Source organism: Periophthalmus magnuspinnatus, chromosome 18, assembly GCF_009829125.3.
Source record: "Periophthalmus magnuspinnatus isolate fPerMag1 chromosome 18, fPerMag1.2.pri, whole genome shotgun sequence".
Classification (NCBI taxonomy): Eukaryota; Metazoa; Chordata; class Actinopteri; order Gobiiformes; family Gobiidae; genus Periophthalmus; species Periophthalmus magnuspinnatus.
The window spans coordinates 21,701,749-21,720,752 of record NC_047143.1 but is presented as its reverse complement, the minus strand read 5'-3'; the positions used below and the strand labels follow the sequence as shown (position 1 = coordinate 21,720,752).

The 19,004-nt window shown below is 36.9% G+C and overlaps 1 protein-coding gene across 8 annotated transcripts in view; it reads left to right on the top strand.

Moving 5' to 3' along the window:
- LOC117385965 (adhesion G protein-coupled receptor L3-like) overlaps window positions 1–19,004 on the top strand; it is a 339,155-nt gene that overhangs the window by 169,624 nt on the left and 150,527 nt on the right. For all 8 annotated transcript variants that reach the window (XM_055229021.1, XM_055229023.1, XM_055229022.1 and 5 more), the window contains one exon: window positions 12,070–12,179. In XM_055229021.1, the coding sequence (XP_055084996.1) occupies window positions 12,070–12,179 (110 nt within the window). The remainder of the gene's footprint in view (window positions 1–12,069; window positions 12,180–19,004) is intronic.

The following is a 19,004-nucleotide window of genomic DNA, read 5'->3' as shown; positions in this document are numbered from 1 at the left end:
CGATAGTACGTAGTAGTGACTGGTAGTAGATGTAGTGGTAGTTGTAATAGTGGTAATTGTAGTTTTTGTTGTAGTAGTTGTATTGATAGTTTTAGTAGCAGTTATAATAGATGTAGGGAGCCTAGGAGGCAGTAGGTCGTAATTGGTATGAAGTAGCGGTAGTTGTAGTTATGGTAGTAGCTGTTGCGGTAGTAGTTAGAGCAGTTATAGTAGATAGTGAGTAGCAATAGTGGTAGTAATTGTAGTTTTAGTAGTTGCAGAAGTATAGTAGTAGTATATAGGCTTGTACGCAGTAAGTGGTAGTTGTTGTAGTTGCAGTAATATAGTTGTAGTAGATGGCATTGTTGCCTGTAGGTGGTAGGTGGTACATGGTAGTGGTAGTTGTAGTTATTGCAGTAGTAGTAGTTTTGCTGTAGTAGTAGATAGTAATTGATGTGTAGTAGTGTGTAGGCGATGGATAGTAGCAATAGTAGTTGTTGTAGTAGTTGCAGTAGTATAGTAGCAGTAGACAGTCTTGTAGGCAGTGAGTGGAAAGTGGTAGGAAGTAGTGGTAATGGTACTTATAGTAATGTAGTAGTTGTGTAGCCTAGAAGGTGATAGGTGATCATTCAATAGTAGTATTTGTAGTTGTAGTAGTTGCAGTTGTATAGTAGTTGTAGTGGTAGTTGTTATAGTAGTTTAGTAGTTGTGTAGTAGTTGTAAGTGGTAGGCGATAGTTAGCAGCAATAGTGGTAGTCATAGTTATTGTAGCTGTAGTAGTTGTTGTAGTAGTTGCAGTAGTATAGTAGTAGTAGATAGCATTATTGCCTGTAGGTGGTACATGGTAGCGGTAGTTGTAGTAATGTTAGTAGTGGTAGTAGTTGTAGTAGTTGTAGTTATTGCAGTAGTAGTAGTTTTGCTGTAGTAGATAGTAATCGTTGTGTAGTAGGTTGTAGGTGATGGATAGTAGCAATAGTAGTTGTAGCAGTTGCAGTGGTACAGTAGTAGTAGATAGTGTTGTTTCCTGTAGATGGTAAATGGTACATGGTAGCAGTAGTTGGGGTAATGTTAGTTGTGGTATTAGTTATTATTGCAGGAGTAGTTATAGTAGTTTTAGCAGTTGCGTATTAGTTTGTAGGCGCTGGATAGTTGCAATAGTCTTTGTTGTAGTAGTTGCAGTAGTATAGTAGTAGTAGACAGCCTTGTAGCCAGTAGATAGTAGGCGGTACACGGTAGCGGTAATCCTTCTTGCTTAATAATTTTTGCTGTGTTTTGTCCTTTTTTGAAGACATTTTCAAACCATATACCTAAGATTTCTGCAGAGTACTTTATGTAAAACCTATCTCACCAAACAGCCGCTTTCCTTCTGTATCTCTGCTTTAGTTCCACATAGTTAATCCTGTAACATCCAATATGGGGGATGTGTGTACACGTGTGATGTTTTTCCACCGTTCCTGCAGCCTGTGCCACCCAGAGCAGGTTTGATCTCTGCTTCTCTTATCTATACCTTAAAACCATGTCTACATCTTGTGAATAGGTACAGTATGTGTGTGTCAACGAATTTATTTGTGTTTACTATTCAAGCTTAAGCACTTGAGAACTGCAGCCCCCTACGGCACTGCACTTCAAATCAGTGCCCTCCTACGCTGAGCCATTGTATTTGTTCTTATATGTATTCATTGCCTGTCTCTTCATTATCTTACCCAGTAGCCGGTATAAAAGTCTACTTTATATAGGTATATTCTATAGTGCTATTAAATATAATTGCATTGAAGGAGGTTCTGTTTCCCTTTAAAGGATTTTAATCCAGTGTATTTTTTAAGAGCTCTGCAGACAAGAGTCAAATAATAATCATTTTCAACGTTTGTCCTTCTCAAAAATGTCATAAAATACCTCATATATCACCATTAGTAGTAATAGTAGTGGTGTTATGATTAGTAGTTGCATTAATAGTAGTACTAGTATGAATATAGTATTAGTACCGTGAGTAGTGGCAGTACTACTGGTAATAGCAGTAGTAGTAGCAGCAGTGGTGATAGTGGTAGGGGCAGTAGTGGTAGTAGTGGTTGTGGTAGTAGTAGAAGTAGTAGTAGTAGTAATAGTAGTAGTAGTAAATAGTAGTAGTAGTAGTAGTAGTAGTTAGTAGTAAATAGTAGTAGTAGTAAATAGTAGTAAATAGTAGTAGTAGTAGTAGTAAATAGTAGTAGTAAATAGTAGTAAGTAGTAGTAGTAGTAAATAGTAGTAAATAGTAGTAGTAGTAGTAAATCGTAGTAAATAGTAGTAGTAGTAGTAAATAGTAGTAAATAGTAGTAGTAGTAGTAGTAAATAGTAGTAAATAATAGTAGTAGTAAATAGTAGTAGTAGATGGGTTTAACAATGGAGTGTTTTGAAAATAGTCTGTACATTGTCTTGTTTTTATGGCTTCACTTACCATTACGACAAAACTCCAGTGAATGGACTATATTTTTGTGTTTTTACATTCACAGATGTATTTAGTGTTAGCAGGTTAGACAGCTGTCAGCATCACTTTCACACTTGAATACACTTCAAAAGTATGGAACTAACGCAGAAGAGTTCTTATTTCTTTCATATCTATTCAATAACACACTTTTTAAGCCGTACTGAAGCTGCGAAGTAGCATTATTTTCATTTCAAAGTATAAGTTGGACAGTTACCAGTGCACTTTACTAAAATGACTGCTTTTAAATGATATAAACGATGTGGCCATCCAAATTTAATCCCACGCTGCTGAGCTCGCAGTGCACTTAACAAACATGAGTGGAGATTTCAGTTTCATAATCCATAGTACAAGCCACCTTTGAAATAATACCAAATAATGGCAATGTATGAAAGATATATTATAGTGGGATTACAGCTGAAAATATGATCCATATGCTGCCAAACAAATCCTCATGGAGCTATGCACCACAAAAGAAACAGTGAGTGTGCAGTATAATCTAAGTAATGTGAATGTTTAGTCCTGAGGAAAGTAAAGAGATGTGGAAGGGCATCTGGTGTAAACCAAATCAAAACAAACACATAAAAACAACAGTAAACAAGTATAAACATAGATTGCTTTAATCAAAAGACAGTTCAACCACTACTACTACTACTACTACTACTACTACTACTACTACTACTATTACTACTACTACTACTACTACTATTACTACTACTACTACTACTACTATTATTTCTACTACTACTACTACTTTTACTTCTAATACTACTACTACTACTTCTATTACTACTATTACTTCTACTAATACTATTATATTACTACTACTACTACTACTACTGCTATTATTATTACTACTACAACTACTACTGTTATTACTACTACTACTTTTACTTCTATTATTACTACTACTACTACGACTACTATTCTTTTACTACTACAACTACTTCTACTTTTATTATTTCTACTACTATTTCTAATACTACTGCTACTACTACTACTATTATTCTATTACTACTACTACTACAACTACTTCTCCTATTACTACTACTACTACTACTATTTCTACCACTACTACTACTATTTCTACTACTATTCTATTTCTTCTACTACTACTATTCTATTACTACAGTTACTAATACTACTATAAATCAATCATTCTTACTAATTACTACTAACCACAAACTACTGCTACTACTACTACTTTTATTGCCATGCTCCTATTAATGCCACTGCTACTACTACTTCCTACTTCACTTTGCCTTGAAATCTCTTAGCATGTGTGGCTATAACCTAGTAAACCTGGCATCTTTCCTCCTTTGGTCAAAGTAAACATACTGCTAAAGTACCTCACAGTAGTAATAATGTGAACCCTCGTTCCTGCTCTTACCCTCGTCTCTACGGCTCGTTGCATTGTTTTGCTTTTCCGTCTTACATCACAGAGACAGACCGAATGAGAAAAGATGGATGCTGGTGGCGTGCAGCTGGCAAAGATAATGAATGAAGTGGACCGTGGGTGGCCAAGACCATCAACTAAAGCGTAATGGGTCCCAGCAGAGGCACAGGATATTGACCTGTCCGTCACTTTTTTCCTCCTCGCCTTTCTCCTCCTCTCTTCGCGCAAATACAAACTCCGTCGCCAATGGGTCCACAGCCAGGAACGCACAAAGGCATTCAGTCCGCACAAGAACAAACACACACACAACAACCGTTACCCCGAGAGACTTGCGCGTCGTTTTCTGCAGCTTAACGCGCTGAAAATAACGATAAATGCGGACGGAGAGAGAAATGGACGCTTGAAATCAGTTAGCCACACGTAAAACAACTTACTAAATACAAAAAATGATGCTAAAATTTCTCGATTTCAATACTAGGGAATATATTGGATACTCGATGTCAATTCTGCTGCCATGGTGATTATAAAAAACACTCTTTGTTTGGACAATACAATGAGATTTTTAGCGTTACATCATAGTACTTTCTTTTATATTCCCGCATGGTCTTATATTTGTGTAATCCCTCAGTCGTCCAGGTAAATTCCATAGTGATCCATAGGTGAATACTAGTCTGTGTGTCTTATACTTTTTATTTTCTGTCCTGTGAATGTGACTTTTGTAGTTCAATACCTGCTCAAATGAGTATCTAGTTTCAATACTAGTTTTGGTATCGATTTGTATCTGATTTTTAATACTTTTGGCAACCCAACAAAGAACTAAAGAAACTAGATTAACAGAAAACACGGGTGAAACACGTTAAAACATGTTAAAATAACTTGTAATAGTCTTTTTAAAGCATGTTCAGAGACTTCATATTCACAATGAACAAAAGATTATGAAGAATGACTACTACCTACTACTACTTAATTTATACCATACTTTTTAAACTCTTAATTAAGCCTGAATTGTTGTTAATAAACTATTGGTTCATTATGAATTAAGATTTATTGTTGTTATTTTAAAGTGGTACCAAAACAAGCGGTTAATTGATAATCCCGCTATGTTTTTAGGGTCTGCTCACTTGATCACCTTGGTTTATAATCTGGTATAATGTAATAGCAACAGAACTACAGTCGGTAAATTTTTGAATTCTGATTAAATAGTAAAGAAAAAAAAAAAAAAAAGCAGCAAGTTATATTTCGTCATTTCATATCAGAGACTTCATATTCATAATGAACAAAAGTTTATGAAGAATGATCCAGATTTGGTAACTACTTAATTAATGCCATACCTTCTAAACCCTTAATTAAGCCTGCATTGTTGTTAATAAACTATTAGTTCATGATGAATTAAGTCTTTGTCATTATAAAGTGGGGTTAATTGATAATCCCACTATGTTTTTTTAGGGTCTGCTCACTTGATCATCTTGGTTTATAATCTGGTATAATCTATAGTCAGTAAATGTTTGAATTCTGATCAAATAGTCAAGAAAAAGAAATAAGCAGCAAGTTATATTTTGTCATTCCATATCTTTTTAAAAAAAAATATTGTAGACTGTTATGTGTTATGACTGCGATAATCTCCAAAAGAGGTTGTGTTCAGGAGATTAGTGAATGTGATGCGTAATCTCAGATCGGGGGCAAGGACCTGTAACTGTATTTTTTTTTAAATTTTTTTTTAAAAGAAATAAGCAGTCTATAAATGCTGATTATCATTGAACATTTAATACAGAGATAATCATTTTTGTCAATATCGCCCACCCGTAACTGGCATCACATTTCGCTTCATTTGGAAAGAATAATAATAATAAAAAATGGCTTTGGTACATTTTAGATTCATTTGGCCCGTTGCAGACATATCGAGGCTTCTTCCATTGTACTGGTGCTGTGTTGGTCAGTGGACTCTGCAGCCCTCGGTGCAGCAGGATCAGGGCAGATTACAGTGATTAGAGCTTGTGCTTAGACCAGGCTCGGCTCCGTCAGCTGGCAGCCTGAGCAAACACAGCACAGAGGAATACACAGGGAATCGGCACCAGAACTGGGATGAAGGGACAGTTGGCGAAGCTGCGGTGCTTGAATTTAGTTTGATTTGAAAACTCCATTATGTAAACCATTTTTTTTTTTACAATTAATGTATTTTTTTGGCATAGTCTAAAAAGCTGAACATAGTGGTATTATCCACCTTATTCTTGCCATTGTCATTGGATAGTGGTGATAAACAAAAAAACGCTAGTTAAACGCTTGTTAGTTTTATTATTATCATCATCATCATTATATTTATTTTTAAGGGGGTTTTTTTTGTTTGTTTTTTGGGGTTTTTTGCAAAATCAGTCATTTCCTATTGTCTGTGATCAGCTTGTTTTTTTGTGTCTTTTTTTGTTTTAGAGTTCAGACTTTGGAGGAATAAATTAGATTTTTTTTTTTTTTTTCATTTGTGCCAAATGGCAATGGAACATTTCAACTTTCATATTACCATCTTATATCTGTGAAATCCCTCAGTCATCCACATAGGTCCCATTGTGGTCCAACTTCATATACAGTGGTCCCTCGTTTATGGTGGGGGTCACGTTCTAAAAATAACCTGCAATAGGCGAAATCCGCAAAGTATCAACTTTATTTTTTACAATTATTTTGTATGTTTTAAGATTGTAAAACCCCTCACCACACACTTTATACATTTTCTCAGACAGACATTAACATTTTCTCACATTTCTCTCTTGTTTAATTGATTAATAGTGACTCTGACCGCGCATCTTCTTCCTGGCGCCGTTTCCCTGTAGTGTCGACTCAACATTTGACTTAACGCTCTCGGTACTGTACAGGAAACACAGAATGGAGGAGATTGATTGACAATGGTCTACGGTCCCTTAGCCAATCAAGACGCAGAACACAATGCCCGTTTTTATCCTGTAAAAAAAAGCACGCAAAATTGCACGAAAAAAATCCGCAAAACAGCAGTTGAACCACATTTTAGCGAGGGACCACTGTACTAGTCTTTGTCATCTCATACTTGCTTCGATACTACTTTCAGTACTAGTTTTAGCATCGAGTTGTGTCTGATTTTCGATACTTTTGACAATACCAGCTTGTACTACAGGTTTCATAATAGTCCATGGGCGTATATGTGTCTATGTGATCTTATACTTGTTCTACAGATTCATTTATGTGCTGTGAATGTGACTATTTTAGTATCGATACTTGCTCAAATGAGTATCTAGCTTCAATACTAGTTTTAGTATCCATTATTTTCAGATGTATCCTAGCTCGTACTCCACCTACGCAAATCCCCGTTTCCATTTGACCCCACTGCGGTCTTGTTTTCAGGTCGTAGTCCAAAAAACAAACCCAACGTTCGAGCCAACTGATCCGGCTCTGATTCTAATTGGTCGTTGTGAATCTGTTGTGTGGCAGGTGATGCGGCGCACTCTTCCGTCTCCCTGCCTCCTCCCGCACCGCCATCGATCGGAGCTTAATACATTTAATTGTAATTATTTCTCCCCTTATTTTGAGTTTGTCGGATTCTGCTGAGCGTACCCGGGTGCCTTCAGGACAGCTGCGTAGGAAAGCTGATGAGCAGTTATTTATGGTCAGTGCATTGAAGTAAAAGTGCACAGCAGTCATAAAAGAGATTTTCGGAAAAGTGGGCCAAGATAAATGTTAAGGCTGGGATTAAGTTTGACAATCCAGAGTAAATACACATTATAATGTTTAATCTCTCAAGAGGAAGTTATTAAAAACGCAGATTAATGCCGCAGATTTGGTAGTAGCTTAGCTCGTGCATGATTTGTTCTGTTCTTTGTTCTTGTCTGTGGAAAAAGCTTTTAGTGACACAAGTGCAGGTTACATAGTGGAGGCGGTTAAACATTACTTTGCATGAAATCTTACAGTTGGTTTGACTGGCACTAAAATACAAAAATATATTGGTAAAAAAGGAGGACATGTTGAAATGTTTGTGTTTTATTGTCCGAACCTAATTTCACAACAATATGCTATCACAACTATTATATAACAATATACAATAGTAATAAAATGCAGTAAAAATATAATTGGATTAGTTGAGCATTTACCTCTTGACTATTTGGTTTACAGTTCTGAACTTGTGATTGGTTTACAGTTTTATTATTATTATTATTATTATTATTATTATTATTATTAGTATTATTATTATTATTATTATTATTATTATTATTATTATTATTATTATCATTATCATTATTATCATCATTATTATCATCATTATTATTTTTTTTTTTTTATCTGTCATTTCCTATTGTCTGATCAGCTTGTTTTTTGTTTTTTGTTGGGTTTTTTTGTATGTGTTTTTTTGTTTTAGAGTTCAAACTTTGGAAGAATAAATCTGATATTTTTCGGAACATTTGTGTCAAATGGCAATGATTAAAAGTCCGTCTCATTTATAATAAAAAAATTCACATTGCAATCCGTTTTAATTTGCGTTAAAAAGTCCAGATCAGTTGAATGAAAACTCTTGATCAACGCATTCCCTTCAGCGCTAATCCGTTTACTGCTAGAACGCGGCTGACGTATTGACGTTCCAGTGGCTTGTGTTGTCTGAATAAGCCCTTCATATTTCATACATCACAAGTCATCATGTGAATCCCGCGTATCTCTCTATTGTTTTACGCTCTCCTCCCTCTCTCTCCCCGTACTCATCCTCTCGCATCCATCTAATTCAAAGTGACACTTAATCTTAACTTGCCTTCGCACCCTCTGATTACCAAAGCTCTGACCTAAACAGACCAAACGAGATCGAAATCAAGGTTTGCGAGAAACTGCGAAAAACGCTGTCACTGTAATGGTTTTGTACATTTGAAATCCTTGACCCCTGTATTTATTTGACTGGCGTTTACTAGCAGCAAATTAACTCCTCACATAGACAGCTGAGTAGGGGTAAACAGCAGAGGAGAGGGGAGTGACATGCTTGGTTCATGAACCCATAAAGTTGATAGGAACGAGGCAGTAGACCATATCTCATTACGGGGCCCGACTCAGAATGAGATGGAGGGCTCCTTCTTTGCTTGTCCCTCACTGGTTCGATGAATTAGTCAGCATATAATCAATGTTAATTAAGGTGTAGAGAATCCTTTAATTGTGCTGTATGAATCATGGTGTCAGACCCCGCCTTGACCTTCAGCGAGCTTACAGTGCCATTTGCCACGCTGGTTGCTAAATACCTTATGGAGATATAATGGTTGTAGATGGAGGAATTAGAGGAGTGTTCAAGATTGTTACATAAAGAGCCCATATTTTGCTATTTTCTGATTTTTACTTTTGTTTCCTCATCACAAACAGACCTGGAGTTGTGTTTCGCTTCTTTCACACATGGTTCACTTGGTTTTAATGCACAAACGCAGCATATTTAGGCTGAGTTCTTACAATCTGGTCCACTTTGTGATGTCATGGGGTGATACAGGAAGTGCGCCACTGTGTTTTTAAACTCCATACACCAGGGATGTCCGAACTTTTTTCATTAAGGGCCACATATAAAACACAGACAAAGCCGAGGGCCGATTGAGGGGCATAGACTGGTCGCCAGCACAGTGAATACTTCAAATCAGCATTATTATTACAAGTTAGATTGAACCACTAGACCTGTATTCACGCTCACATCCTCAGTTCAACACATAACATATTTGAGATGAGCTTGTTAAAGTATATTTTTCAGAAATGTACAGTAAAAAGTACTGTTTAAGGCAATATGGGCCAATTCACCTGGGAGCTTGGGGACCAAGAAAAATTGGTCTGAGGGCTGCATTTGGCCCCCGGGCCTCAGTTTGGGCATGCCTGACATACACCTTCACTAGCATCATTTGGATGATTTCAGCTCTGGAATTGCTAATCTCTATTGAATTAAAGGTAAAAGGAAGCTGTTAACTTGAAAACTACCACTTCTTGACATCACAAGGTGCAACGGAGCATTTTAAGCTTTGGAGACGTAAATAGACTAATGCAGGGTTACTCAAACATGTGTGAATGAAACAAAACACAGCTCTGGTTATGTATTTGATGAAGTAACAGCATTATAAAATGGTTTAAACCTCACAAGAATACATTTTGTGTAATATAGGACTGTAAAATAGTTACTAAACCTGAATCATTATATTATATTTTTAAATATCTTTTAGCTAAGTTAATCTCCATGCTTTGTTAAGGCCATAAATGATGTTTTAATACTTCAGTTGACTCGGGTAAACATGTCTGCTTAGTTTACGCTGCTGGATAATTGCCGTTAGGTATTACAAAGCCCTTCAAAACAATTGCAACTCAAATTGAAACGTAACTCAACTTTCATATCCTGTCTTTCATTTCGCAAACACACAATTAGATCAATACTTGTCAAAGCGCTTAAGAGTTAATGTTAGGAGATGAGTGCTGAGATGATGTGTGGCACCCAGACTCTCCGTGCATATGAAGTACGCCTCTGATTGATGACTGCCAAAAACAAAATGGCACCCGAGCACACCAGCCGCACTGTAATTGTGTTTTTAATGAAGATTCACATTTCACGTAGGTAGCTGATCTGGCAACCGGCTTGATTGCGTGTCACCCCTCCCCAGACGCTTCCACCCAGAGTCATCTATCATGTTGTAATAACTAAGCAACCTGTACCATGCTTCCTCGCCCCAGCCATGCACTGCCTCAACAACAAGGTGGTGTCAAAATCACTGCGTTTTTCTATTTGGCTTTGATGATGCCATTTATTAACCAATTACAATAATTATCTCAAAATTACTCCGCCTTGATTAGAAAATATTTTTGATGGACCACCTAGATGTCTTCATTTGTGCTGGTGTGGAGAAATGAGTTTCAATATCTCTCTACCAAATTAGAGAGGCCATTGAAGTCACTGTTTACCCCCGACAAATGCTGATTTGTTAGTGGTTAGACACATTATTTTAATCTAATATTCCATATAACATAATAATATATCAGTTAGGGCTGGGCAATATGACAAAAATGATTTGTTATTTTTATTATTTTTGTTGTTGTTGGTGGTGTGTGTCTGTGTGCATGTGTGTGTGGGTAGGTAAGCGATAACAAAACAAAAAAGAAATGAAAAAATAAGAGGGAAAGGGTGAAAACATTTGAAGAATTTTTTTTTTTAAACAGTGAGGTTCCATTTTTTTTCCTTTCATTTTCTTATCTTTTTTAATTTATTTTGAATGTATTTTATTTTTTTATCTATACTCCCTGAACATATACAATACATACATTTAATAATTGTTACAGTCCAGTCAGTTTGTGATCTGAGAGACTTCAGTCAGTTCAGTTAAGTACATATTTTTGTGTTCTGGCCATTTTCAAGCAGGTTTTTCTGTATTTTGTCTAAACAAATGACAGCACATTCCCCTCTTTACTGTTAGCAGGGATCAAATTGGTCAAAAATGGGGACATCTGGGGCATTTCTTGTGTAAAACTGGGACAAATCACTGGTTTTGGATCAATCTGCTGGGACAAGGGCTCAAAACTGAGATCGTCCCAGGTAAATATGGACGTCTGGTTACGCTACCTCCTCTTACATTTTACCACGGTGAACGGCAAAAACAAAACAACGGCTTTGAATGCACATGGCGCTTACTTTCTTTCACTGGTTTTCTTCCATTATTTAAAATTATCATGATTGTTCCAACTCTGATTGTTTTCTGAAATTTGAACAACAGATTGCAGGCAAATCAATATGTAGTTTGTTTTGTAGTATGGTTTTAAAATATTGAAGAAGGAACGATGTGCGAGAATGCGAGGTTGTGGGGCTTGTATTAATATGTATGTATGTATGTGCAAGCTAGACTATGCAATGAATAAAACTTGCATAGATGGGTGAGCCTCCCCAAACTCCCCAGTAAATCGGAGCGTGCATATTCTAATCACGTTACCGTATTCTAATTTTTGTTTTGTTTTTTGCTTTTTCCCTCGTTAATGCCGCTGTGTAACTTTCCAAACAGAGCACCTGCTTGTCTGATCTTGCATATATATTCAACTTTACATTTTGTATGACCTTGAAAAAAGAGTCCGGTGTCACCTGCTTGTTTCCATGGTGATAGGTTTAGTTTAATGCAATACCATGCCACATTCTGAAGCAATAACATCTCAATTGTGTAGTATTTTTTATAAGCAAAACTGATTATTTCATATATTTAACCTGTAATTAACATTTGTACATGTTTTTGTGTATTCCAGATGTAACAACCGGACGCAGTGTGCAGTTGTGGCTGGACCTGATGTGTTTCCAGATCCTTGTCCCGGGACCTACAAATATCTTGAAGTCCAATATGAATGTGTCCCATACAGTACGTACTCTGTTTCTCAACTCTACGCTAAACCTAATGACTTTTTTTCAACAGAAGGAAGCTGCAGAAGCTTTGTTTACAGGCAGTTACATGCTCATCAAAATCGGATTATGATTTGATTTCTGGACCTGTAAGATTATATAAATGACTTGTAATACACAAAATCTGACATGGGTAATCAGAGGGATTATAATCAGAAAGAAATAAGTTGATTTTGCTGTTCAGACGTTATTTGACAAACCTTTTAACTAAAACAAAACAAAAAACAAAACACTGAGTGAGGATAATGTGGTTACTGTAATATGCAGAAAATAGCAAATAAAAGCAGAATATAATCAGACATGAACAAAAATATAAATATATAAAAATATAAAATATCAATTTTAGTAAATGTATTTACTAAAATCGATAGTATGTAGTGTCATGGCATCAATTCTGATAATCATCAGATAACCTTTTATTATTATTATTGTTATTATTATGATTATTATTATTAATTAATTAATTATTTTTATGTATTTTTATTATATATATATATATATATATATATATATATATATATATATATATATATATATATATATATATATATATATATACACACAGTGATAGTGTGCAAAAAGAAAATGGGAAAAGGGGAGAATTGGGGGGGTGGAGCCAGAATTGGTATAGATGTGTGTGTGTGCGGTTGTGTGCAAGTAATAGGGGAATAGAAAGGGAAGACACGAAAAATGAAGACGAAAAAAGCAAAGCAATTTTCAGAAGTAAAAAAAAAAAAAGGGCAAAGGACATGTGTGAAGGACTGTGTGTTGTGCTCTGTTTTGTAGAGATGTATGGGAGAGGTGGAGTTGGCATGAGGGTATATGAGAATTGATGTTTGGATTTGTGAGTTATGGTCATTAATAATACAGGATGTCTTGCTGTTTAACAATTGAGCAGTGGAGTAGCTTTATTTAATGTTATTTTAAATATCTGGTGGCGTTGTGTGTGGTGCATTAAAAACAAAGCAGGTATTTTTGAGGACTTAAAGTATACGGCCACCCTGCTTCCCTATTAAGTTGTTGCTGATTATAATTACATGTATTTATTTATTTATTGTAGTTGCTTGGACGCCCAGTTTTCCCCAGTTTTGTTTGACAGTAAAATATATAAATATTGGTTGTCAGGATTTTAAAATAAATGATAAATCCATAAATGCAGGGTTGGACACCAATTAAATGTGCACTATGTAACTTTTCTGATGGAGCTTTCACATAACATGGAGGTGTTATTACTTTGCCTAGAATGTTCCACAGTATGGCATTAAGCATTTCTACGTACATGAAGTCTAGCTGGTTGTAAATGCAATACAGTTATGTTTAATGCCATACTTTAGAACATTTCGGGTCAGCGGCAAACAAATGCATATCGCCCCCTAGCAGAGTGGAGTGGTATAGACAGTCTTCGCTTCAATAACAATAGCATTTCCATGGATACAAGCTTCTACCAAAAAAGTTACACAGTGCAACATTTTGAATATTTGAATGAGAGTGTTGACCAAATACGACTGCGTAATATCTAAGCTAATTTACCGTTTTACCGTTTACCTTTCCCCAGTAAATTGTGCCGTACTCTAAACGAATAGACAAGTTAATTATTGGATTTAGCCACAAAATACGTTTAATTTAAGTAAGTGTTGTCTCAGCTTCTGCCATTTCCGTGCACCTTTTGTAGCCAAACGTTTTTTGGGTTCACACTGACTCTGGCTAGCTCGCAGTAAATTTTCAGAAGGACTAGTGCAGTATCTCTAAAGAGTAAATAAAACAAATTTAATTAGTGCAACCAGTGGGGGAGAGCTGAAACGCTGTCAGGCTTCATATAACGTTAGTGGAAACATTTGGACTGGGAAGAGAAGACGCAGCATGGGGTTAAAGGATGTGCCAGCAGACAGGAAGTTCAAATACGGGCAGAGGAAACAGCCCTCTGACATAATTCATTGTGTTAAATTGACCTTTTAGGAAGAAGACGCACACCCCACCTTGCCAAAAATCGCCCTTATTCCGCTATAAAAGTGGAAAACTTCAGTCATGGGTAGTTTTAGTATTGCTAATAAGCCCAATTCAAGTCTGTTTTTCACATTTTTATGTCCTTGCACGGCTCCCTCACTGCTGCTTTCATGTGTTCAAGTCAAATCATTTCTACCTGTGATCCAGAGCCGCCAGATGGATCTTTTATAACTGGGCTACCTTCAGCTCACGCATTCTCCTATCTCGCCCTCCCAGTGTTCGCTCTCGCTATGTAAAAAAACGCAATCCCTTGACGTGAAGCAAGCTAACAGTCAAAAAACACACAAATATGGAAACTGCTATGCTCCATTAGGAAGTGCATTTTGGCTAGATGGACTCCAAAAGCAATTACCAGCAAATTTGTGATATTTCGTGTGCTATTACTGACAAAGTAGTGGGTTTGTCATTACTATGTTTTTTGCCCTGATTGGTTCTGACCATTTTCCTCCAGGATATTGCAAATTTCACATCACAATGTAAAATTATTTCAGCTGCTGGTCACTGTTACTACTGCAACAACGCGAGATTCACTGCGTTCATTACATGGCTTTTTAATTATGACCTAGATTCTATCCTTTGCCTGCGTAGCTATTAGGGCTGTCAAGAGTATAGTAACACTTTTTAATAACTACACCTTAATTAGCCTGAAGAAAGACATACATCATAAGGAACAAATAGGTTATTTTAAATTATTCAGTCTTAGTAACTACGTAAAGGTCCTATATTATGCAAAATTTACTCTTGAGAGCTTTACGCCACGTTATAATGCTGTTACCTCCTCAAAAACATACCTGGAGTTGTGTTTTGTTTCATTCACACATGTTTCAGTAACGCTTTAGTATCAGTCTGTCTACATCTCCAAAGCTCAAAATGCTCCGTTCCACCTTGTGATGTCATGAAGTGATTTGAAAATTTGTGAGTTTTCAAGTTAACATCTACCTTTTAAGTTCTGTTCAGTAGAGACTGGCAAATCCAGAGCTGAAATTATCCAAATGATTCTGAAGAAGTTCTATGATGGAGTTTAAAGACAGAGCACTTCCTGTATCACCTCATGACATCACAAGGTGGAACAGAGTGTTTGAGAGGTTGAGAAAATGGCTAAATATGCAGGATTTGTGTGTTAAATTTGTGCGAATGAAACAAAACACAACTCCAGGTATGTTTTTGATGAGGAAACAACGTTATAACATAGATCAGAATATACTGTACTAACTAATTAGAACTTCTAACCATAACCCTTAATTAAGTATGATAAATGGTAAACTGTCACATTTTTATCCACTCAAAGCTCTTTACAACGACAGTATTCTTCTGTGGGAGCTGGAATCACACCAGCAGCCAGTGGGTCAGTGGATCTAACTACGCAACCATATGATGCTTACGTCGAGAGTGGGATTCGAACCGCCAACCTTCAGATCAGTGAACAAACACTCAACCAACTAAGCTACTGTCGTTAGTAAGCCTGAAACATTTTATATTCTTTATGAATTAAGCCTTTATTAAGATAGTTCAAGGTGTAGTTAGTATAAGGCAGGTGTGTGCGAGCTGTTTTTTTCACCGAGGGCCACATCTTGTACCAACTTGTATCCGAAGTGGAAGGCCACACACTGGTAGGCGTTACAGTGGATGATACAGATGGATGCATTTAACATAGTTTAGACAGCACCGCCATATCTTTAATACATCTTAGAACATTAATAATCCGAAATATGGACATGATTTGAGCTAGTGAATAACCTCCTGGTCATATTTAATAAAGAAACTGCTATTATTCTTTAGTTGAAAATTATATTCTATTGTAAAAAGAAGAAGTCAGTATCGTGTATCAAGCCTTTTCCTTATTATCAAATAGGAGGTGGAAATGTTAGCGACCATGACAACACTATTATGATGCTAATATAAAGCTATTATAAAGTTTATAATGGGGAGCTGGATAGTTCTCAACTGCCTTTTCATAGGGTGGCTAAGCATTTGCAACTTTGAATCAGATATGTGCACGGAAACAGGTTTGGCATCGCTGACTTTTGAATTATAATAAAAATCTTCATCATGAAATTCTTCAAATAGGATCGAAAAGTGTCAACGTTCTAAATCATTTCTTTTAAGCGTGGAGTAAAAGACGCCCTTCTATCATCTCGGGACCTGTAGCTTTGTCATATCAAGGTTGACGCTTAGCAACACAGCTAGAAAACAAACAGCTATTTCACGGATTGTTCTTGTAACTTCAAAACGCGTCTGGCAATGGATGAAAACACGGTGTTGAAGTAATGTAGGCGTTTATTAAGCAATGGCCAAAGTCTGCAAGTCCGTAGCCACTGGAGAACATTTATAGCTGGGTGTGATAGCGAAGTGTATGTTCTTATTTTTTGGACTACAATGAGTAACTTTGAACCAGCCAATACTAAAATATCCCCAAGTTGCTAGGCTGTTTTCTTGCTAATTGGTTAGAAATAATTGGGTACTTCCATTAGCCATGCAAAGTCTGGGTTGATGAATAGCAGCTTGAGTGTGAATGGGGATCTTAACACTAGTCACTTAACCAAAGCTGCTAAAACAGAAAGGGATTGAGAGTCTAATGGGGGAAGCAGCCACCCATGACCCCTCCTCTCCTGCACAAGACTTCACAAGCCTTCACTCGCACAGCCGCAACTGCTATCCTCTTGTTTTGCTCACATCTTCAACCTCAAATTAACACAAAGGGACTTAAGCACTGTCAGGATCACTCACTAATTGATGAATGCGCTACCTTAGGATTTTAAAGTGGTAAATATAATGCTGTTTTAGTAGGTTAAAGGTGCACTGTGTGTGTTTTTTGATAGTGGAGGGTGCCATCTGCTCGTCTCCATGGAGATGTTATTGCTTTGCGTGGAATGTTCTGTAGTATGATATTGTTTTGTTGCCCGAAAACCTGCTTTTATTCAGCTGCATTTAGATAAGTAGGTGGAGGACCCTCTGCCTGAAAAACTCCGTAGTGCACTTTTAATATAGAAGTACTTTAGATGGGTTTTTAAATGATGAAATGGTCAAGGCAATTGACAATTTTAAAAAAAATGACTAATTTTCGATATTAGACATAGACTGTATATAAAAATGGACATAGCTAACCTGCTAGCCACTGCGTTCCAAATAGGAAGCGGGCATGGGGGCTCTTCCGGCTCCATCGGCTCTGGCTCCAATTCACTTTCTATTGAAAAACTGTCACCCGTCTGTCTCAGAATCAGAAGACTTTTATTGCCATTGTCAGTGAACGCAGCTTACAAAGTAGGAACTCTCTTTGGTGATAAAGTGCAACGTAAAAACTGTGAATAAGTACAAATAAGCGCATGCATAAAGTTAAAAAAAGATACGCTTAAAAATAAAATAAAATACTTAGAGGGAAATATTTACAACAACATCATAACATAACAGTTCAAACATGGCTTATTAAGGTAACCGGCATTATAAAGTGTCCAGTTTAGTGCAGATATTCTAAAATGTCAATGCTACAAATATGTTCTGATGTTTAAGAGCTTTTCACGGGTGTAAGAGCTCACTGACACACGATATACACACAAAAACACACATCACATAGCAATCTAAACCACCAGGGCGACTGTATGTTGCGCCATCTTGGAAACATGACCTCTCTTGTCCGCTTCGTCAGTTTGTTCTTTAAAAGTTCATATTAACACACTCTACGTGATCCTGGTGTTTTTTGTGTGTGGCTTTTTTGTCTGTGAATCAAGATATGAACATTGCTAAGTACCTACTATATGCTGAGAACAGCGGTGCCAGTGAGAAGCACCTACAACAACCTCACAACCTCAACAACCTACAACAACCTCACTCCGGATTGGCTCTTTGGTTGATGGCTCTATGATACTTGCAATCGTAATTTCAGGCCCCAAATTCGCCTGTATAACTGCTAGCCTCGATGAGCTTCATTTGGCTGGAGCCGAACGCCACACTCACTTAGTCCACTTCTTTTTACAGTCTATGGTATTGGATATTGCCTTACTTGTAGGTGCACTATGCAGTACATGCTTTCAGACAGTTCCTGTTGAGAAGGACTCAAGTGTCAGTGGAGTATCTTTATCTAGACTCCATTGGCTGCTATAATAATCACCCACACATTATTTTATTTCTCATTTTAGCGCTTTCTCTCACACACGTCTGCATTCTTCATATGATTTTTGCCTCGTCTTTACCTTGAGCAATGCCCTTTTATCTGTCTGCTGCCTGGGGAGCGTTTGGTTTGAATTACAGCTCTCGTCTTCATATCTTTTTAAGCCCTGTCGATCGTACAATCAGATCCTCCGTTCATAATGCCGCTGGAGTGTGCTAAATCGATAGGAGTACGCCGTAGATACAATATTGATTTTATTAATTTGCGATCTGATACGGTCCATCAATTGTAATGGAAGAGAAGTGCTGTAACTCCCTGTGTGGCAATGTCACGGTGAGGGGCAATCCATCTTATATTAATATGAGCTGCAGACGGAATAATTATTTGAAGCAGAGGATGTAAAGTGATATCAAAGACGACGAGGGTGAATTGTCTGACTTATACTGTTACGTTTGATTTAGTGTGTGCTGGGCCTGCCTCGATAACACATTTCGAAGCATATGTTACTGCAGAAATGTACTCCCACTTTTTGCCACTGACACAATTACAATAATGCAGATAGTCCCTGTAAACCAATTTTAAATACAGTCTCATTAAAAGGCCTGAGCTGCAGCAAATAAATAGAATGAACCAGTAATTAGCCATAAAATTGACTTATTCAACCCTCTACAGCTC